General features: G+C 37.7%; 1 protein-coding gene across 2 annotated transcripts in view; it reads right to left on the reverse strand.

The window, feature by feature from the left end:
- Positions 1-16520, reverse strand: part of CACNA2D3 (calcium voltage-gated channel auxiliary subunit alpha2delta 3) — a 397930-nt gene extending 381410 nt beyond the window's left edge. Inside the window, exons 1-2 of one of the 2 annotated variants that reach the window (XR_010744448.1) lie at positions 15693-16520; positions 15000-15081 (exon numbers count right to left, since the gene is read on the reverse strand). Coding sequence is in view for 1 of the 2 variants with exons in the window: in XM_066326744.1 (XP_066182841.1) it covers positions 15000-15081; positions 15693-15808 (198 nt within the window). In the remaining variant the exon portion in view is untranslated. The remainder of the gene's footprint in view (positions 1-14999; positions 15082-15692) is intronic. The other variant, XM_066326744.1, reaches the window with a different exon arrangement.
- Between the last annotated feature and the right edge of the window lie 7151 nt (positions 16521-23671).

Here is a 23671-nt window from a genome sequence, read left to right on the forward strand (position 1 = left end):
TTTTAAACATGCAATCAAAAAAGAAACATAAAACTATACAAATGCTATTGTTACCCCTTTCTAGCACAGTGTTTAGCCTGCGGTTGTAAAATCCTATAAACAGTGTCTCTCTCTTTAAATGAGGGTGGTTGCCATTAAAAAACAGCCAACTAGATCAGTTTCTTCCTGCAACTATAGCAAATCATGACCTTGAGCTGTTTCATGCACAATGAACAAGCAGAGAATAATCTGCACTTTCCAGAAGAAATCACATCCTACAACCAAGGAGTTTTGACTAAATGCAGTCAAAACCAAGGGGCATTCAGGAGGCTGAATGGCACTGGCAGAGATAGAGAGCCCCACGTTTACAGGTGATAGGGCAAAAGGAAACAGCCTCAGGTTGCACCAAGGGAGGTTTAGGTTGGATATTAGGAAAAATTAAATCATTAAAAGAGTGGTCAAGTACTGGCACCAGCTGCCCAGGGAATTAGTGGAGTCACTACCCCCATAGGGGTCTTCTGTACATCATTAGCTTTTATATTTCTTCAGACAGATGTTGGGGTAATTTCAAGAGTTGATAAGGTACTAACAGCTTTACTATATGTGTATGTACATTAAAAATTTGAGGTAACACACATGAGTAAATCTGAAAACAGGATTAAATAAACTGTATTTTGAAAAAGCCAATTATCAACTAATATCAGAAGTCTGAAGCAAGGACAGAAGATTGTGGGGGAAGGAAATTAAATGTATTAGAAAGGAGAATGGAACTAAATGCTTAAGGCAAAAGATGTTGTATAATAAAAATGCTTGTATATCAAGCCACTCATTAAAAAGCGAAAAAAGCAATTCCTTATACGTGACACAAGGACAGAGAAGAGTTGGTGTCACAGAAGGATTGCCAGCTCCTGTGGGAGGCAAAGAACAGAAGAATTAAGAAGTGCATACTTTGAAATCAGTAGGTGAGAGAATCTCATTTTATTGTTCCCCTACAAGAAATGGGATTCTATTCCAGTCACTTTTCCTTTTAGGCAATTAAACAAGGAAACAAAAGCCATCTTTCAATTCTAACCTCCTACCCACCAAGGAGAAAAAGTAGAAATCAGCAAAGTACATATTTTGCAGTGAAATAAATTACAGCTTGACTTAATGAGAAGCCATCAAGAAGATTTATAATTACTCTTCATATTTAAACCATAATGTTTTTCTAGTCTGAAGAACATTGCCCCCTTAAACATTCTCCACCTTTTTCCAAGAGAATAGTTTTATCACAGATAACAGTCTCATTATGGTGTACGACTATTGTGAATATAAAAGAAAACTACCAGATTGAAGATCCAATCCTTTTACAATTTATACAAAATTCAGCATTCCGAGAACTGGTTTAAAGGCTTGCACAGCAGCAGACAATCACAGTAGATGCAGGCCTGCTCATATATCCTAGATATATGTGGAAATTGTTTTATGCCTTAACTACCTGCCAGTCAACAGCAGTTCTTTTCTTCACTTTTCTTCTTTACATCATTTCTCATCAGCAGTGTTGATTTTAGCCCTAGACCCTCAACAGAGAATCTGCTATTCTTTGACAATAATTGAGATACGCAACACTTTAGACAAGAACTTTTCATTAAAAGCTACCCAAAAATAACCTTACTACAGGCACAAGACTGCTGCAGAGGTGCCACTCACATCGACAGGAGAAGCAACTCCCACCTGCACTGGCCTCAGTCGACCCCAAAATGGTGTGCATGCAAATGTTATGGTAATCAGTTTACTTCCAAATGAGACTGAAATAATAACATTAATCCTGCACACACCTTGTTTTTATTCAAGCTCCTCAGCCTTTGGAAACAGATGCTAAATGTACCATATAGATGGTTCACTTTTTTATGACAGCATTGCTATAGATGCAAAGTTACAGATAATTGACCTGTTCAGTTGACTAGATCAATCATTCATCCATACCTACTTGTGATATGACCTCACTTTATTTTAAAAAACTACCCAACTCACAAAACAAAGAATACCATACCTATTAAAGCACACCCCACAGAAGCAAATTTGCACAGAAGTTGCCATTTTTAAACTGCAGACAGAAAGGAGGACTTTCCACATCTTGATATACATGGAAAAAGATATTTCAAAACTGAATTGCATAAGGTTAATCACCAGGTCAGGGGCAAACTAGAACTGTAGGTTTTTTGAAGGCTTTGAAGGCAGGAGTATTATTTAATTCAGCTTAATGGCTGCACTAGACAACGAACATATCAACATTTCAGCCAAGATGGGAAAGAATCATCTCTGCCAACCTACAGGTTAAATAATGTTGAAAAATTTGCTATAAGTAAAATCCAAGCAATGCAAGCCACAGTACAGTCTGCCTGGATTTCTGGTCCTTTCAGTCACATCAGAAAAACCTAGGCTTTTAGTAGACTCTGGAGGGGAAGGTACCCAGCAGGCAGAGAGGATTTGTGTGAGGAATGGGAATTCTGTACTTTTCAAGACGTTATTATTTAGGTTGTGCGTTTTACTGAAGATTCTTGAGAAGAGCTGAGTTAGCAGCTGGTTTTGTCTGACAAATTATGTTCAGAATAATTAGAGCTTTCAGTAATTCGACTCCTGTATATTTATAAACCAAGATAAATAAGCAGCATGCAATCAGATAAATATGGCCTACGTGAATAATACTATACACTAAGGTTTGAATTATTCCAACACATAAGTATAGGTCCCAATCCCTCATATAATGCTGTGCTCTACCATCCTTTTTCAGACAAAATTCCCTAGACATCTTGCAATGCTGAGGAAGTTCTACTGAACAAATATATATCTACATTAATAACATGCTTAAGGTGGACTGGACAGGAGCAGTGCCAATTTATGAAGGTAGCTGAACTGTATTCCTATTCTACTGGGGTTTTACAGAATGAAGGACTTTGGCAAAGCAATCTACAAATTTTTAAACATTTTTAAGCATTCCAATTTTAAGCATCTGAGAAGCAAAATACAAAAGTTAGAATTATGTCATTACAAAATCCAGTTTCATTTCAGATGCTTTTCCTGACTTGAATTTACATTTCTTAGCATATAATTTCTTCTTGTTTTTAGTTCTTGGCTGAAGTTTTAAATCATGTGGTACCTTGTGCACTCAAGAAAATTAAGCTTGACCTTCTATGACTTATGTATTTTTAATATGATATTTATTTAATAGATTTGTCAAAAATAATCACCAGAATACAGATATTGCTTGCATTTCATACAAATATATTTCTTCTTCAATAGTCTTAAAATACAGAGAAAAAAAATCATCATTTTTCAGTCATTCTGCTTCTTTGCTCCCAGTGTGTTTGAATCCTCTTCAATTTGCTGCCTTTATGTGTCCCTGTTCTCACCTTTAGCTGCTTTTTGAGCCTGCAGTAGCCTCCTAATGCCGACTCCTTTCTGCAAAACCTGCCTCACCCGGCATGACAGAATTTCCCTTTGGTTTTGGAGGGAATTCTGTCCCTCCCACCCCTGCACATGCCATCCACGGCACAACAAAGTAGATTGGCTGTTACTGGGGAAATAACCACCACCCTCCCTTTCCAATGACATTCACAGAGTATAAAGTGCACTAATAGATCCTAATCTATTTATTCTTCATTTTAAGGGTTTGTGCATCATAATTTAATGAAAAGATTTGAAGAAAAACAGCTGTATTTGCAATTCTTAGGTGTGAGATTATTACTAAGCTATTACTCATTTTATTTCTGCATCATTTTCTCAGGTGACCAGATTCTTACTGCAACATTATGATTAGAGCCGCTAAAGGAAGAGAAATTACAAAATGGCAAAAATTTCCAAAGGAAAAAAGCAATGACTGTAAACAAGAGGGAATAAAGAGAAGGAGAGAGTGAAAAAAAAACCACATGAAAATAAAATTCAGTGATAATTGAAACGTAGACAGAAATAATGACACTCAAAATGATAAATAAAATTGCTCAATTCCCAATTTAGCTGCATTTAACAATTGTGAATTTGATTCCAATGAGAGTCTTGTTGGTTGGATCTTACTTGGAAGAAAACCAGGATAGGTCAGAAAAAGTCTGAAGGATCTAGACAGGGAAAAGTAGTGCAGTACTGTAGTTATGTGGAAAACGGATAATAAGAAAGAAATACCAGCATGGAAAAAATTATAAGGGAAAGAAAAAAAGGTTTGCAAATTTGCAAATTACTTTCTGATATCAGCAGAGCATATCACCTTGTATTCAAAGCACAGCAGGGATTCATCCTCTGACAAAAAAAGGGTTCAATCTCACTTGCCAGTGCAATGCCATATGGAGTTTTATTGCCAGCTACAGCCACCAAATATCAACAACAGGAATAAGAGTTTTTATCAATTTTGTAGTTATTCAGGACTGTTACAGGAAACCATTTATTTTTCAGTAGTGCTAGAGATTATATTTAAATGTGTGTTAAAATTAATGCCTCATAGCTTCCAGAGCTGATCCATTCCATTCCACTTCCCTCCATTTCCATATCCATATGTTAAAGGTGTTTTTCACCAGCCAATTCTCTCTATATGCTAACTCTCTATAATGAAGCATTACCACTAATTCTATTTCAATGTTTTAAAATCTGAGGGAAAAGAAGGTATTACTAGGCCCATATTACACAGAAAAACAGGAAAAGATGCCACCAGCTGGGGAGAGGGGGGAGTTTCTTTAAGGTTTCTGGCACTCTCCCTGAAATCCTACCCCTACTGTGTGCACCAGACTTGTCTGTGTCATTACAGGTTAAATTAGCATTGTGCTTAAGGACTGCTTTGAGTTTTGGCCACCAAGATGAAAGGACTTAAGAAAACCATCAAGAAATGTTTATCACAGCTCCAGGATAAAAAGCCAGATACATAGAAAATTAGAGTTGACAAAAAAATCCTCCTTTTTTTTTTTTTTTTTTTCATTCACACTCCTCTCCCTCACAAAGCTTTCATGGGTTATGCCAGAATTTATCCCTACTTTTACTGCAAAACTGCATTGCAGTTTGTAATGAGTATATGTTTGAAATGTGAAGTGAGTACCCAGATATTTTTCTGTTTCATGCCATCTATAATATCTTTCTTGTTGTACTTTGATGAAGAAATGGCAGAAAACATTATAAAAGGCACAATGCGTAGGGGGTAATAAATCTGCTGGATGCAGATAGTCAATGGCTGCAAGTCATAATCTAAATCTTTGCTCTTAGCCTCCTACCAGTTTTCATTATCAGTGAAAATTGCTATTAATGTAATATGATAGCATCATGTCCAAACAGCTCTGTATTCATACATTTCATACAGCTGTCAGGAGATGATAGACATTTAGCTTCAAGGTAAAGCCAAATTTTGAATGTTCCTGCTTTTTATCTCGGAAGCTTTGTTACTTTAGAAGATAATTATCTAATTTTGTGACCAATGATGTGTTCCCAACACATCAAATTTTAATACCCATAGCATGTAGATTTTTTGCGTGCATGTGTTTCTAAAGTTAGCTATTTCAGATAGCTTGACACAAAATCTTCAAAGTATATTGAATAGCCAAGTATTGAAATGGGACCTGGAGGAACAATAAGAACACTGCATGCTGGGGCCCTGACCAGACTTTTCATATTCGTGCTTTCCAAACAGCATTTTCACTGTGCTATTGCCTAACAGGCTACAGATACTATGACTGCATAATTTTTAGTCCCACTTTTTAGGAAAGCAAGTAAAAGCCTTGTTTATGTATAAAAGCACAAAGAAATCCCTTGACAACCTCTGTAAAGTAAAAATAGACAATAAGACGTAAAACCTTTCACCAGCTGACAGACTCTTTCTGTACAACGCTACATTCACTTAAGATACTGGGGGGGGATAAAAATGGTAAAAGAAATGGCTAATAAAGCAACTGGGAGCTAAATGGCTTGTCTTAGCCCTAGATTAGAAAATAAATTCCTGTGTTCCCACAACAAATTAAAAAGTCTTCTCCTATTCATGCAATTAGTTAAGTGGAAATTACTCTTGAGACTTCATAATTATGGGAATGGTTACATATTCCTATTGTGAGTGGTAAAAAGCCCACCTGAATACCAAAGAGCAGAGAGCTCAGTTTAAGAGCCCATAAAGCTACTGAGAACTTAACCTATTATTTTAAAATAATAGGTTAAAAAAACTGTTGAGACCTGACGAAACAACTAAAAAATTCCACAGTGTTGTCTATGACTGGGGCCACAGAAATGCCTGTCATGACAAAGTGCTGTGCCTTTCCATGCCTTCCAGGAAGATACGAAGATGATGAACCAACAGTATTTAGGGAGGTGGAAGTGACACACAGAAGTCAAATCAAAATGGGAAGCTCCATTTCAAGTTCTTTCCCAGACTAGAGACAAGAATTGGAACCAAAGAGGTTGTAGTACTGCTGTCCTTGAAGAGTTTGAAGATCAGACTCAAAAACCCAAGAAATCTGCACTGATTTTATCTTTGACCGCACTTTGAATAAGAATCTGAGTTAAAAGTTCTTCTAAATCCTGTTCCAGAATTAATTATTCCATGAATCCAGACATAATGAAAAGCAGAGTTCCACAGCTGAAGACAGGAAGACTTTGTATAGAGGGGATGACGACTGTTGGGCTCCAGAACCAGTTTTGTGGAGACATTAGTGTCAAACACAAAAGTCTCAATTCTTAGAGTATAATTAGAATTTTCTAATTCAGTATCACTATATTCAGAACAACATTAAACAAAAGAAATCTACTCAACTTGCACATTGTAGAGGAATGCTATCAACAGGACATATAATCCATCACCTGCACAAAATTCAGGGGAGTCTGTCAAATCCACATTTTGAGAGCACTGAGAAAAAACATTTTATGAGACTAATAGAAGCTCTTCCACCCTTTCCTGAAAACTAAGAGGAATGGTTCAAGAAAATTACTGCCAGCTATACATATGAAAAAATTTACTCATCAACAATTCATAGGATCCATGCATTAAGCCCTGATATTCTGAATGAATCATACACACACATTTCTCCCTTTATATCCCTATTCTTATGATGCAGATTAGGCCACCTGATAGTTTGGTTTGTTAATGGATCTGAGAACAAGTTTTTTCTTTACCTTTTATTTCCTTAACTTTGGTGCTCTAAGATTTCAATCTAGAAGGATAAATAAAAATAACTAAGTCCCCCCGTACTATAAAATTATTTACGCAAAACATTTGGCATCAGGCTCAGAAGAAAACATTTCTCTCTAGAAAATATTGCCATTAAAAACCAGAAAGACTAAAATGAAAGATAAATAAGGTGGTTCAGAAAGAGACAGGGAGAGAAAGAAAGACAACAATAAAATGTGTCAAGAAAAGTAAAAGCAAAACACACAAGTAGGAGCAGGTACTTTGACAAAGAAAACACCTTCTAAAATTCTATAACTTTCTGCGATCGCCTCAGTGAAATGCATTGGTTTAACTGTTTATAGTTCTTTCAGGAATCTTGACAGACAGAAATTATGATTAGAAGAAATCACTTGTCAAACTCTTTTGATGAAGAATCACTCCAAGAATTTATATGCTTTGAAAACTCCATCCAACCAACCAGGCTTCACTTAAAGAGGCAAAACTTCAGTGGAAGAAATGCTTCAGGAAAATTCCTTGGAAGAATAACAACAGCGAAGAACAAACTTTAACAAGTATCAATTGCTGATAACAAAGCACTAGAAGCTGTGGCAGGTTCATAAGAAATCAACCGGGAGTTTACATTTGATCATTTCCTTCTTTCTCACTGGGACATCCTAGGGTCTTACAAGCCTCACTGAAGTTCCATTGTGTACTTCATGGTTACATTTGACACAAGAACACATTGGAACACCTTGAAAAGCTCACCCTGCTGATATCTTTTCATGTCTTGTCAGACCGGAAGCCCAACAAAAGAGGATCTGAGCAGCCTAAATATTTTTCCAACAAGTTTAGTCTATTATAGCTGACATATTTATTCCTCTATAGTAAAATATATTTTATAAAAGATCATTTGTTTGTGTGCTTAAAAGGGGAGGGGAAAACCAGCAAGTCCTCATCCAGTCTGCCTACTGTTTACCCTGTACAGCAGTGACAACTCTGTTTATAACCTGCTTCTGCTCTGAAAATAAAGGACACCCCAGCTATGCCTTAAGGACATATAGACACAAAGATTAATAGCACATAGATAACATAGATAGAAATCAAAGAAAAAATACAATTACTCTTATTTATGCTAGTCCAAAACAAAGGACGTAGCTCATCTCCCTAACATAAGGCAGGTCGACAAAGTCTACATAATGGCCAGGAACCTGTTCTGAATAGCCAACCTGCAGGAGTTCCACACTATTCTAAGGTTTTCTCTCAGTAAAATAAATAAATAAATAGATAGATAGTAACAAAAAATTAATTCTTATATTTAAAGACCAGTTCTTATACATCTACCATGGATATGGGGAACAAATTTTTATTGCCCTGGTTTTGATGCTCTGGATGCAGAATCTGTTCACTCCTATGTGAAGGAGTGCCTTGAGCACTCACAATCCCCTCATGTCTTATATTATTGTCTTTAAAACCAGTGTACTGGTTAGCATTTCGTATCATGGGTAACTTCACCTAGAAAGTCCTGGGAGACCTGAGGGCAGGATATCTTCAGTAATTACCTGTCTCTGGAATTAATCACTTCTGGAAAGCTACCAAGACCCTTACCAACTTCTTTCTAACTATAATTTTAAGTGTTTTTACAAAGACTTCCTTCTTAATACAAATCTTGCAATTATTTGATCACAGAATCTAAGAAAGTACTTCAGCTTTACACAAATTAACTTGGTGGACGCTAAACACGACCATAAATCATTCATGTAATTTTGCAAAAAAAATTATATGCAAAAATGCAAAATGGAACTTCACAAGAACCACATCTTAGTTGCTGTATTAAAATCTGTCAGTGAAGTTTCTACAGAAACTAAAATACCATCTACCCTATCAATATATAATTTGTGTTGTAAAATGTGTTAGTACTTATTATCAGCAACAAAAAACTGTCCCCTACAGAACAGTAATGACATTTGAAAGTGTGGAGTATTGATTAGCAGTTACTTAAGAGTGAATCACCACTACAATACAGCATCTATTCATGCTCTACATACCTTCACTGTCAAGATAATTTGCATGGAGAGCAGCTCCTTTAACCTTGAAACGTAAGCATTTTCCAATACAGGATGTGAAAACAAACAACCATAAATGCATTAAGCAAAAGAATTAGCATTCTCTTCCTTTCAAGATCTGATGTTTTTTCCAGTTGGATTGTCTGCTCAATAATTTCCATATTAAAAGACATTACTGAAAGTGTAATGCACGTATCATGAAGTTACTAAAGCCATCTCATATTCCTCTTACATGCTAGCAATAGAACTTTTTGCTTTCAATAATACAAGAGGATCACACTGCTTGCAAAACCCAGAAAGAACCAACATACTGTGAAACAAAGAGTGCTGAAGGAAGAAAAACATGAATTCAGCATGGCTTTCCTTTTAGACCAAGTGAAATCTAAAACATGATTTTTGATATTCAAGCTGATTTGACTACATTTTAAAACCATTACTGACACTAAAAACATTATTATTCCTGCCTTAACATTCAAACAGGAGAGGAGAGTGCAAATCACAGATCACTCAAGGTACAGTTCTAACTTCACAGAAGAGAAAAGTTTTTCCAATACCTCCAGAAAAAGAACTTAATTAAAAAAAAAAGAAGGTAAAGTTTGTGTTTTTTTCTTTTTTTTTTTTTGTTATGGAGAAAGAAAAAAGTATTCAAAGTTTCATAAGACTAATTCTTTCCTCTACAGATCAACACACCACCTGAAAATTAGCACGGAACCCACCAGGTTTTCCCACCAAATATATTAGTAGCATAGCAACGTGTTTGATTTTTTTTTATTCTTGAACAAAGAAGAATTTACATCTTCATGTCTGCAGATAACATTAAATACTTCAAAGCACACTGAAATGTTCTGTACCTAGCCTGGCATGGAGAATAATCTTGTCATTCATGTAGCCCAAAGATGTGTAGTAATTAAAGGGGATGGAGATTCAAGCTCGGCAAGTTCCAAAACATTGTTTGTATTAATCATCAGAATTACGCTGGTTTAAGATTCTCAGATGTATATTTCTTTTATTTCATAAGGACTGATTTTAAGTCAGTGCTAGGAAACACATTTTACATAAACCAGACTTCAAATTACAATGAATTAACTCTGAAAACAGTTTTGGTAAGCACTACACCGTTTACGTGGCTGATGGGGTTTTGAATTTTGGCTTTGAGGTAGGTGTCAGGTTTGGTTGGTGGGAGAAGGAGATTGTTGCTGTTGGTTTGGGTTTTTTGCAGGGGGTAGTGGGATTTCCTTTGATGGGTTTTTTTGTATTTATTTACAACCATATGTCTACAGATTTCATTGATAATTTTTCCCTATTTTTGATTTTAAAAATATATTGGTTTTGTTGTTTTAGAATTGCTCAGCTAGCAAAAGTTTAAATTGATATCAAAAAAGTCGGTCCATGCCTGTCCTTTAACCTGCATGTCTCAGTCCTACTTTACCCTTCCTTCAAAGCAGCATTTGCAGTTTCTTGGGCAAAGAAACAGCCTACCAAAACGAAAACCAACATAAGGGTGAGTAAAAGAAAGGCAGTTAATGTCAAGATGATTGCACTAAACTTGCCTAAGAATTTAAGTCACTATTATACAATTTAACTAAAGATAGATATACTGTATGAATCAGATCCACTGGCTGAATGCTAATTAATCTAAATCGCTCCATTATATTAATTTTTGCACTGACATTTCCACAGTTACAAGAAACTACCAAGATACAGCACCCCATCCTAGTCAGGGAGATAAAATGCAGTTCTGCATCTTTAAAAACAGGAATGCTCTCCTGACTGCTCTGAAAAAACAATGCTTTGAGAACTCCCAACACAAGGAAGGATCTGTTGAAAGGGGCAGGCAGATGCAGACTCCAGCCTGCTTCAGACCAAGGCAGGCAGTGCTTACATAACACTGAGGGCTCCAGCAGACACCTTACATAAGAAAGATCTGAGGGAGCCTTAAACAAGCTTCTCGTCAGGAACAAACCGTTGTGGAAGGGCCAAGAAATTATGGGGATTTTCACCTGGAAACTGTTCCTACATTTGCAATAAATAATACTGACGATTCAGGAGGAAATGAAGAAGCATCAAAGCTCAGAATATTTTTTTTTTAAAAGAGTAGTCTCATCAAAAGGAGCCTGAGAAAGCACAGACCATGCTGCACTTTCACACAAACAGACACTGCACTGATTTAAGAGCTTTACTGTATGACAACAGCATTCCCCAAAGCCTGTTTTCCAAAACTCTAATTGCAGCAGCTGAAGTGAATATGTTCCTGGCACCTAACCCTTGCTTTGCATCCCATATTTGAAGCCTGGCTTTGCCAGTGGGCTACATTCTCACATCCAGTAGAGGACCCACTAAGCGCAGAGTGTACACAAAAGAAAAAAAATCCAAAACGTCAGGATTCAAATAAGGCAGATGTCTTTTGACAGTCTAAGGAAAAAAAAGCAACACCTAAGAGAGAATTAAAATTAATTCTTAAGCCCCAGTAGTATTTGCTAAGCAAGTGAAGAGTATGAACATCTCTACAGCATCAAGGAGCCTCTCCAAATCTATATGACAACTGTAAAACATCCAGAAACCAGATGAATTACAAATAATATGGTCCTGTTTGCTTCTGGATGTTTTCTTGTACACTTAATGGTGTTCCACCTCTTTGAAAGCAAGGAGTTGAACATTTTTAAGTGCTAATTATGCTTAAAACCTCATCACAATTTCTGAAATTACTTACTGAACCATTATTTTCCAAGCAATTTGAAGCATCTGTATTTCATCTAAAGTCAGTTTTGGGAAAAGTCATATATCCCAGATTCTTTTAGGAGGTGTAACAAAATACTTGGAAAAGGTTATCATATCGACATAAAATAATGAAACATTCAATTAAGATATGAGAAGCAGTGGATTAAAAAGATACTTTCAAAAAGCAACCAAAATATTCTTACACATCTTTTACAAACTCAAGAGGACACCAGCGCTGGTCACGGACTTGATGTTCACAGTACAGCAAGACCTTAAGAATTGCAGTAACTCCATCAATATTCACAACTGTAAACTGGCAGAAAAATTTCTTTACTGAGTATCTCACATGAATTAATTTGCTCAATGAAATTTTAGTGTGGGTCAAATGACTCAATGTGCAAAACATTTGGGCAGCAGAGACTGTCAATCACGCCTCGACTGTGAGCGCATCGCTTTGAAAGCAGCACTCACTGTGTGTGCTGACAAAATGAATCAAGTAACCTTTACATTAATTTTTCATTTAGCAAGCCTGTATTAAGCTAAATGGCACTCCAAAGCAGTTGACAGTTGAGGAATCTATACTGTCCAGATCCATAATCATACAACATTTTATATCTCCACTTGTTTAAGGATGCTTAATTCATAATCAGGAAATGTGGGCTCCTCCGGTAATATCAGAAGTCTCACTGCTTCTAAAAGTGGAATCTTGACTTTAAAATGACATGGATTCTGATCACCCAGAGCTCACAGTAAATACCAAACATATTCTTGATGCCTGGCTAGTGGGGAGGGAGGGGGTGGGAAAAAAAGGCATTTGTACTTAGAACCCTCCTGTGCTATCACCTCCTTAACTGTTGTGACAACCTCTGTCACTGACTTTGTATGTTGAAAATACTTGCAGATCTTGAAGTTTGGTATGTTTTTATACACACAAGCTTACAGAAGAAATAGACTTTATAGCAATATAAAAAAGTACATGCTAAAGTCATCTGTCATCCAGGCTCATTTGCCACAATTAACACCAGGATAGAGCAAGCTTAAATGAACAGAGATCTTTTGGAATTCTAAAGAAAAGAAAAACAACAACATCTTATAAAAACTATTGAAATAGAAGGAAGAAAAAAATAAAAAAGACAATGGAGTAGGTGACAGAGGAATAAAAATGCTTTAAATACCTGTGACACCTGCATTTTGTCTTTTCTCTTTCATTAAATAATCAAATATAATATAAGCAAGAAAGAAAAACAGAGTAGCTTGGAAAGAACATACACTGTCTACCTTCAAAAACAGGAGCACAGACTGGTTAGCGAAACAGAAAGGATGCTGATGAAAAGGTAAAATGAATAGCTTCCAATTACCTACAATTATAACCACCAATAGGAAACAATCTTGCTACTTCATAGGGAAAAATACATTACAGAAGGGATGACAGCAGCATCTACTATGAGGAAGAGAAGGAGGATTAAGGATTCCATACTGATTCTTTGTGGATTTTAGCATGATTGCCACACAAGGTACATTCCATATTCTTCTAGCAAATATTGGGCTCAGTACTGGGTAGGTTTCATTTCTAAAGCCATTTTTGCACAAAAATGGCTGCTCATGGAACAGCTCCAAAGTTAAATAAAGATATTTGTTTGTTATGGCTCAATAAAAAAAAAAATAAAGGTCTTTAATAATACTTGATTATAAACTAATCAAAACTGAAAGCTCCATCTGCTTTATGAATTTAAGGTGTTCATAAATAACAATGACAATGTAAGACTACACAGACTTTAAAGGATGTGAGCTGGAAGTATCATAAATATTGAGTGTCCAGATTTTCATAATAAAATGAAAGTTTGCCCAACATATTGAAGTGAAGCCATTTAAAGGCCTTGAAAGGCAGTAAGAGACCGCAAATATTTTTGTTCTTAATAGCTCTGTATTTTCGCTTAGTGAAATTCGTGTTTTACAGTCCTGGATATACAAATCTGAAAAGATAAGTGCTAAAGAACTCATATGTCTTCAGTAATTACTAAAGCCAGTTGCTTTCATTTTAAAGGATAGCACAAGCTTTTTATTTCAGCTGCTACACGTACTGTTATATAATTTCACACATATATAAGCCTTTCGAAATAAATGTTACAAGCTCAAGGAATAATTTCCTTCACAATCAGGCAAAAGATAAAATTAGTGTTACTCAGAACTAAAAATCATGTCTTACAAAAAAATCAGCAGAAATTTAATATACAGGTTGAATGAGTGGTTTTGAGCAGTGAATGTCTCAATGTTTTTCCATTTACATATTGCATTTTGAGGATCACATGTTAAATGCCCCAAAACAGCAGTCTCAATCTAACATATTCCTCTTAGTCTCTCATGTTTTTTTGCAACCGTTGTAAAAAAAATGCCCACAATACAGTATTTTACTATGGATGGCATATTTAAATTAAACAGAGTCCTTGATATATACCTAATACTCAAATCTGCTTTTTCATTACCCTCTACCCCAATTATGTAGACTTACACCAATTTCTCAAGTTTTTGCTATACTTCACTACCTTATTACCCAGCTGTGCAGCTGAGCAAGAAGATAACCACATTCATTGCTCTTATCTGTAATGATGTAATACATCTCAGCACTGGGTTGAGATGATTGGGGGAATAATGGCATTGTAAAACTGCAGAGATGACAAACAACAGTGCAGCCGCCTTCTCCTGATACAGTGCATTGTGTACATACAGCCCAGGCTGAAAATAATACAATATGCACTAATTCTGCCCTTGAATGAAGTTACCATTTTTCATAAGAAACAGCTGTTTCTGCACAGAAACATCATCATCACAATGCAGCAACCAGACTAAACACCCGCAACCTGGGCAGAAGCCTAGGCTACAAGAAATAAGTGTTGGACTTTACTTTCCAATGAAAAAAAGAAGTCATCCTAACAGAAAAATATCAGGTTAAGCAAGAACTCCACAGATAGTGCAGTGCAATGCAAAGAGTCATCAGGGACTAGTATGCAATACAAAAATAGATCTTGGACAAAAGCACGTACAGCACTGGTTTCCCTGTTCATTTAAAAAAATTAAATCTGCCTCCATTTTCTCTGTTAAAACCTTCCTTATTACAACCAAAGAATCCTTACCTTCTGTAGGAGCTGGGAACCTGAGTATTTGGCTGCAATAGATTTGATCTCTCCACCAAATGCTGAGGCCCAGAGCTTTACACTGTGAAGAAAAAAAAAAGAGACAGGAAGAAATGTAATACACATGTCATAGCAAGCAACAGAGACTGAAACAGCTTCAGCTGCACTCAGAAGGATCCGAGCAATTTTGCATTAGAGAGCTCACTGAGGATCCTAAGCACAGCAAAAGATCAGTGAAGCTGTACAAGTATAAGCACAAACTAGACCTTGTGCTAAGCTAAGGCCTCTGATATGAAACCTACCAACCTGAAGCATTAAAATTTATGGAATTAACTTGTACAGAAACACGCTTTGGCACAGCATGACATATATCCACTGAAAGGAAAACAGCAGATAAAATGGCAAAACAGTTCTGAATGATAAATTCTGATATGGGAAAGAGTTAACAGCATCAATTTCAGTAAACACAAGCATTTAAAACTCAGTAGCCACATACTCCACCAACACATGCTCCTACAATAAAATCAAAGTAGTGCCAAGCGCCTTGGAGACAACCACTTTAAACACAGCAGACAGAGGAGCAAAGGTGCCCTGGAACAGTCAAATATCTGCAATACAAAAACAGGAGAACTTGAGCAGCCAAGTTCTCATCCTTGAACATGGTCCTGGGAGGAATAGCATGAAAGCACTTACACTGACAAGGGGATCTGCTGCTCCGATCCAACCACATCCACTAAGGCTGTGTGAAAAGCTGTGCAGAAGATAAAGAAAACACCCCCAAAAGCCCGAAGATTCAGGTTCTCTGGCATTGTGCCTCTCTGTGCCTGGAAAGGTTTGGGGAAATTCAAGGGAAGCTGAGTTCAGCAGCAGTGGGGTTTTGCTTCTAAAAGCTTCTTTTCCCCTACTCTTACCCCCTTCTACTAGAAGGGGACACTGGAACACTGGGGAAAAAAATTCACAGCTCCATCCTCATTCCTCCAAAGAATGACCCTCTCTGTGAAATGCAAGGAGCGGACCAGAAGCGAAGCTCTAATGACTTGAAAACTATTGTGTCCCTGGTAACAGCAAAGCGTTTTCCAGCACTACTGCAGCCGCTTGCATGTAGTTCTTTACAACTCCGCAGTCAGCAGTGTGCTGAAGTTACTTCAGTGACCTACTGCTGCTCCAAAGTGCCCTTAGCAGCAAGAAAGCAGACTATTGATTCCAACTGGGGAGGCTGTCTTCTCGCAATTACTGCTCACTTTGCGAATGGAAAGCTGCCTAGAGTTCTCCTTTCCCCCGCCGATAACCTCCAGCCTTCATCCCGGATCAAGCCAGCCAGTGCATTGGTTCAGCCGAGCAGGAGCAGCAGCCTTTTAACGGGATAGCGCCGAGGCAGAGAGGCAGGCACAGGAGGAGCTGGACCAGAGGGAGGGCACGGCAAAAGCAGAGAAAGTCTGGAGCGGCTGAAAGTGCAGTTGAGCCCTTCCAGGAAGGCGAGAAGACGGCGCTGCACATTGCCGGGGGCTGAGCCTGGGAGGGCTCGGCGGGGCTGGCAGGGGCGGGGGCGTGGGGCCGCGCACACCCACCGGAGAGCATTCAGGCAGGGCACGGCCGCATGACAAGCACCTGTCTGTCACACAGCCCGGAGAGGCGAGCGCCGCTCGGAGCCGAGCCGTGCGGGGCCAGCAGCAGCCCGGCCGCGGCACCGGGAGCCGAGCGGCGGAGCGGCACCGGGAGCGGCACCGGGAGCGGCCCCGGCCTTCGGGCAGCCTCGCACATGAAACCGAGTCCTCGGGAGCACGTCCTTGCGCATAAAGGCGCCTCCGCTGCTTCCTCCCGCTCCGGAGCACTGCAGCGAGTCGCTCTCCGAGAGCTCGGGACCGGCAAAGGCTTATGAATGAAAAGAAATGCAGCATAAGTAAATCAATGCGGGCTGACTCCAGCCTATGAATAAATTATTAATTTGTGCTCGTAGAAGAATCGTCTTGATAGAGCAAATACAGGATTACAAGCTCCTCCACTGAGAGAGCAGCGTACGGAGCAGGAGGGATTGGTCCAGGTATTTTTGTTGTTGTTGCGTTTTAAAATCTACCCTCCCTCCTTTTGCTTTGATTCTTCTCCCTGTGCTTTTTTCTCACCTTCCTCTCCGCTAAATGTGCAGAATTAAAATAGCAACTGAACTTTAATGTAAACAAGTATGGCAAGACCATGATCTGAGCATGGGCTGAGTCATCCCTTGCATCCTACAATACAGCTCCAGTGTCCGCTCCAGATTTCTAGTTTCTTCCCCCTGTAGTTAGAATTAACACCTCAAAATATTCACCCTGCCTTTGTACACTTAACATTTCTGTCTTAGACAGATGTCTCATTTGTTCTTAACATTTTCTGTCTTGAAGCTCGAGATGCAGTACCTGTATTTCTTTCTACATTAGCATCTCTAAGAGCACTGAACAGTTTGCTTTAAATATCAAAACTTCTATTCAATACCTAGCTGACAAAAGCTTCCTGCTTTCTCAGAAGAAACGAGAAGTTTAAAGATAGAAAGACTAACAGGGGAACTGTGCAGAACAGAGCAGCACAGCACCCTGCAACTTTCACCACCCACCAGCCATCCCCACCAGGAACAGCAAATAGATCACATTTCCCTCTATTCTAATACCTTTGTATGGAGACAATAAAGAAAAGATTTCTTAAAAGGAACATTTATTCTGTGTTTCACTGAACCATTTTGAAAGTCCTGTTATCTGTGCTGTTACTGTGGATTTCCTAAGCAGTGTTTTAAACATGCTGCCATGTCACCAGGTGTTCAGCTTACCTACAGGCAGAAATGTAAAAATGCACATGGCTGACTAACAGTATATAATCAATTATGTGCTCCTTTGAACATATTACATTAACAGTACTATCTTTCTAAAGCCAGGAATAAAACAGGAATGGTTGATTGTCTCAATACTTGTGTTGTTTACTTCTTTTTACATGCTGAACACTGTCAGGCAGTAAATTCATAAGCTCATTTTGTAGATTCAAACAGTTCTTATGTTAACAAAGATTCTTATCTGCTTCAAGCCAACACAGTCCCCTGAAGACAACACTTACCTTCATTTTTGAAAGCATTGCTGGAAGCCCTAGAAACTTTTTGAAAGCACGCAATATGCCTGTGTTCAAGAGGCCAGCAAAATTTAACACAGATTCAACCCATCACTAATTATTGTCAAGAAAAGATGATAAAGTCATTCATCAAACCTTGACTTTGTTTACATTTATCATACATTCAGTACTATATCAGACCTACAGTTTATGCATCTGGTGTGTCCAAAACTGGACGCTCACATTTGTTTAATACAAAACCGTATTTGTACTATTGCTAGTCTAAAAAACTAAATTCACTTGGAAAAAATATTTTTTGCTTGAAAGGACAAGCTGCTTTTGTGTTCACAAACACTTGTGTGCACTGTATCACAAGGTGCTTTGAGCACCTTTCCTTTATGCACACTGGGTATGTCCATGCAGGAAATCAGCTCCTCCCGACCCTTCAGTGGATGGAAAGCAAACCTGAACCATAACAGTCACAAACATTTGACACCACAATCTGTCTGCAGCTGTGTCCTGGCCCGACCACCACTGACTACTCCTGATATGCAGATCACTGCAGTCCTGACACCGGATTCAAAATTTGTGTTAGCATTTCTCCCATGTTGCTCCCATCAGGATGCAGGAACCCCCTAAGTGGGTTTGCATAATAACAAAGGACCAAGGAAAACAGGAAAAAGAAGTGCTAAGTTCTACTGAAGAATTTCAGTCCTTTTTACTGGGGATGGAACAACGTGTTTCATTATTTGCTACAGCCTTGTGATATCCTGGAGCAAAGGCAGAAGAAAGCAAAGTTTCAAAGCAAAATAATGAATTTATCTTTTGGAAGTAATGTGGCGTTTCTATCATGTCCTTATGCTGTTATAGACAACTGCTGAATCTGGAATAATTTCTGGTCCCACTAGAAAAGTGTATGCACAAATAACTGACCAGAGAAGGAAAGCATTTATGCACATAGCAAATATACATTCTGAAACCAAAGTGCATCTCAGTAGACACTGCAGGAAAGTTCCTTACCTGCCACTAGTCTCTGAAGTAGAGCTCCCCAGACAAGTGTATTAAATAGCATCTCCCTGCTCCTGGCCTCCCATTTTTAAGGGACAAAAAATGGCAACTAATTTTCTCCCATGTCCTTGATGATCCAGCATAATGGTGCACTTCAGTATCTCACAGGAAAAGAAAGAACCTGGTTTCCCCATGAAAGCAGAAATAAAACCTGGATATGTGAATCAAATGTTGTAACAGAAAGCCACAGACGGGAAGAGAAACTTGATGAATCCCCAAAGGTTTTTCAGAGGACCACATTCAAGAAAATAAACAAGGAATTGGAGGAAAACCAAAAAAACAATCAAACCAACTCACAAAGAAAAAATCCAGGTCAAGGGGTAATATGAGATATGACACAAAGGTTGAAGGAGAGACTACAGAATAAGGCAAATATAATATACATAATAACTACCTGATTAATTACTCCCATTGTTCTTTTCCTCTACCTCCAGGTATATTTACACTTATGAAAGGGTGCAGAAACAGGGTCACAACTGCATCATCAGCACTTACTTTGAGGTCTCTGATTAGACACATATCAAATCCTAATAAAAGTCAATCGAGAGGCATACAGAGAAGAGAACATATGGTGTAGGGGAGAAAGGTAGGAGGAAATTATATAATTAACACAAATGTTTATTGTATTTCTTTTTTTGGATGCTTATCTACAATGAGTTCTAAACAGAAGTAATAAATGCAGAAGGCTGAAGTATTAAAAGCCTTGTTGAAGATGTAAGCCACCTCCACTGGAAATTAATATTTTCAAAATAATACAAGAAAGGAAATACATCAGTTTATCTATATCCCACATAAATTAAAAGATCCAGGTACTGCAAAAATAGAAAACTGTAACTACTCTGCATGATGTGGTGTTAATACTTGCTTTATACTACATTCCTCTGCACTTCTAAATACTAAGATTATAATCCTCAGAAGTGTTCTCCACAGAGAATTTTTTTCATTTACCAGACTAAATTGTCCATTTTCACTCTTGTTTGAAATACTTAATTTTAAAAAGTCTCCCTTTTATAAAGGCAGTGGGAGAATAAAAAGGGAAAAAGTAAAAGGATATAGATTCACTTCATGCAGCAAACCATTTAATATAATGTCCCATGGTGAAAATCCTTCCAGCCTTTAACAACTCAATGAAACTTTCCCTTACTTCTGTGTTTCACATACACTTACTTGTGGAAAACAGAAACAGGAGAAGTAGAGGCATAACAAAAATCATCTCAGCTTTGCAAAGCTCGAGACTGTCAGATAAAAGGCAAAACCTGAAAGTTCTGAATTTATTATTTGGAAACAAGCCAGTGGTGGAAGCACTCATCAGGTAGTGTTTGCCTGCTGTGAGAACACAGGCTCACTTCTTTCAAGTGATCTGTACATCCAAGGAAGAGCAGGAGACTGCACATGAGGCCTATTCTGGATAGGCTGAACATGTATTCCTAGGATTTTATGGAGGTCTCAAGTGTACAAATCTAAGTGTTCCACGGGTGTGGGAATGCCAAGTTATTGACTGATTCCAACCCACTTACAGCAAAGATTGAGGTCAAGTAGCATCACTCACTAGCTTAAATGAGCACAACTTCACATAATGGGCATGAGCTAATATTTTGGAGAAATAAAAATCCTGCAGAAATTCTGAACAACATCAGTATTTTTTATATGTAACTTTATACACAAACAAGATGATAATATGGTATTGTTATATAGGTCAAATCAAGGACTAGTATTTCATCCATGAGAGCATTAAGAGCATACACAACCAATGTTTACATATAATCAATCATTTATATGACTAGAAGTACTAATCTCTAAAGATTTTTAAAAATACTAATATATAATCCTAATTAGTGTGTTGAGAGTACAGCATTTTAGGTTACTGACACGTTATCTTTAGCACACTTCAATACCCAATAAACCTCACAGTTTGCCATAACCCCCCAAGGAACGTGTGGTTAATTTAGCTTCCACAAAGCCTAAGATCAGCTGGATTTGAATTTCCACAAGGAGTTAAAATGCAAAAGAGCAAAGCATTATCACATCCCAGCCTATGAGAGCTCACACTGCATGGCAAGCTAGAATGCTTTAAGCTAATTATGTTTATAGCTACCCAAATCCAATTTCAGCAGTCCACTGTAGCTCTAGTCTGTTACTGCCATTTTACATAAGCTTCATTTATTTTGAATTTTCAACTATTAAGACAAAGTCTGCCTTTGGTTTCTTTCAAGTGTTTCACGCTGGGAAATGAACTCTTCTCTAAGCAAATAAACTATTTTTTTACTCCCAAAGCTGGTGCTAGGTTGTAAATGTTAATGCTTTCAATGAATTCAAAATACCTGCAAACTGAAGATAGGACTTAAAAAGGAGAAACTGTAATTAAGAGCTCTGATACAATGGACAGAATGCTCTGGAAACAAATCTATCTAGCATCCTTTCTGTGAAAATAATAAAAAAAAAAAAAAAAAAAAAACCACGACGACTAGAGGTCACAGTGTATTTGAGTGTGAATCTATTTCTGTCTACACTCTAGAATGAGCCCCTGGTCATGTCTGTAATGGCCTGTGAATGTACCCCCCCCAAATCTTACAAATTCCTCAGACCCACTTGAAGTGACCCTTGCAGCTCTAAGTACAGACTTCAAGGGTTGGGAAATTGCCTTTAATTCAAACCTTGGCAGGGTTGGTGACACAAACACAGGGTGCCAAAAATGATGTATTCAAGAGGGGAGGGAGGAGCAAAAGTCCTGAGCAGCCACTGCCAAAGGGGCACCCTTTGCAGCAGGAGATGAAGTGACATCTGTGAACCCACTGTCATCAAGGAGGTCAAGGTTCCAACCACTCAGCTGAAAGCAACCTGCAAATTTGAGATTGGCATGTTATTTTCAAAATAACATTCTTATTGCCAAGTGGAAAATATAACATGGCTTTTAATCCAAGAAACAGTGCCATGTCAAGGAATTACATAGAGCCATAAGCTACTTCAGAGGCCCATAATTCTGTCACTCTCCGATAAATTTCTGCATCACAAGTATGAGTTTTGCGGTGGGAATGTGACTTTTATGAAGTCTTGACTACAATTGCCAGTTTCTTGATCTGATATCCACCACAGTTCTGCTTCTTGATGTAACAGAAAATTAATTTTGTATAATTCCATGGCAGCAGTTGCTAACCTGTGATCCACCTCTGCTCTATCACTTTGTTGAGCCTTTTTCATTTATTGTGTACATTGACTGATCCTGAAAATCAAAGTTATTTCAAAAGGAAAGTTATATCAAACTGTAAATAGTATGTGTTAAAAAGTAATGCACTGTGGTAATGAATTCCATCAAAGTTTTGCATAAGGAAAAATAATATATATCAACAGAATAAAGTGTCCTGTGAGGTTATTAGACTTACATAGCCAATCTCAAGTGTAGAAAAAGGCCACCAGGAACTACCAGAAGGCAAACAGATTTCAATAAGGTCTAAAATAATACTAGGAAGCACTAAGCAGATTTCTTAACTTTTCAGAGTTTGACATTGATTTAACTTCAAGAAGAGCATAAGCAAGTCATAATTTGTCTTATGGTCACAACAGCAACCTGATAAAACCTATTTAAGAGTTGCTGGTTTATGCAAATCAAGTTTCACTTCTTAAGGGTTTGCTGTCACCTTGGGTAAGAATCAAATCTAAAATTGCATTTTTTTTTTCCCACCAGTGCAAGTGCCTTCTTGTTCTGATGAGCACTAATTGAAACCTGGGTGCTATAGACAGATGAAACCATCTATTATTGAGGCACTTCTATAACATTTCAAAGTGGAAAAGTGGACTTGGGCATAATAAATGATTCCAGCATAACACAAAATACCCCATCACAGGAAAAAAACACCAAAACAACCAGATAATTTCTTATTCTGGGGTTTCAAATTCTGGCTTGTATATAATGCTCTCCTTTAATAATATAACCTGACATTACACATCATGGAAAGTTCACACCTGCAGAAGAATAGAAGGTTTATAGGTCTGTGGGTTTTAAAAGTATACTAAAGTGTGATTATGCTTAAAAGATGCAAAGTAAAAGCAAAATTGATACCCATAAATATACTAATAAGTGTTAGGTAAAATATTTGCCAGAGCATGCATTTCTATTTTACAGGCTGTTAATCCATCATAGTGTCACTAACATTGCAACAGACACACTCAGATTGCTGTGCTTATTACTTTTTAATGCATCACTCCATTTTAAACATTAATACTAACAAGTTCAAGCTATAATATAGTCATCCTTCTTATCCATAAAAAGAAAAGGAAAAAATCGCCACCCAAATGCTAATTTACACTACAATTTTAGTTATAAGCACAAAATACTGAATAGATTTTAGAAAAATACAGAAAAAATGAATAAAAATTCTGAGTCAAACTTATTCTCACTTTTTTCCCACCCCAATATTTTGTGGTTGGGAGGGCTGGAGTTTGGGGGGGTTGGTTTGGTTCAGGGTTTCTTATACAGTGAAAACATTTTTGCTTAATCTTCAATTGGCGCCAAAAAGTAGGTTTAGATAATGGATTCG

Source organism: Sylvia atricapilla, chromosome 11 (genome assembly GCF_009819655.1).
Source record: "Sylvia atricapilla isolate bSylAtr1 chromosome 11, bSylAtr1.pri, whole genome shotgun sequence".
Classification (NCBI taxonomy): domain Eukaryota; kingdom Metazoa; phylum Chordata; class Aves; order Passeriformes; family Sylviidae; genus Sylvia; species Sylvia atricapilla.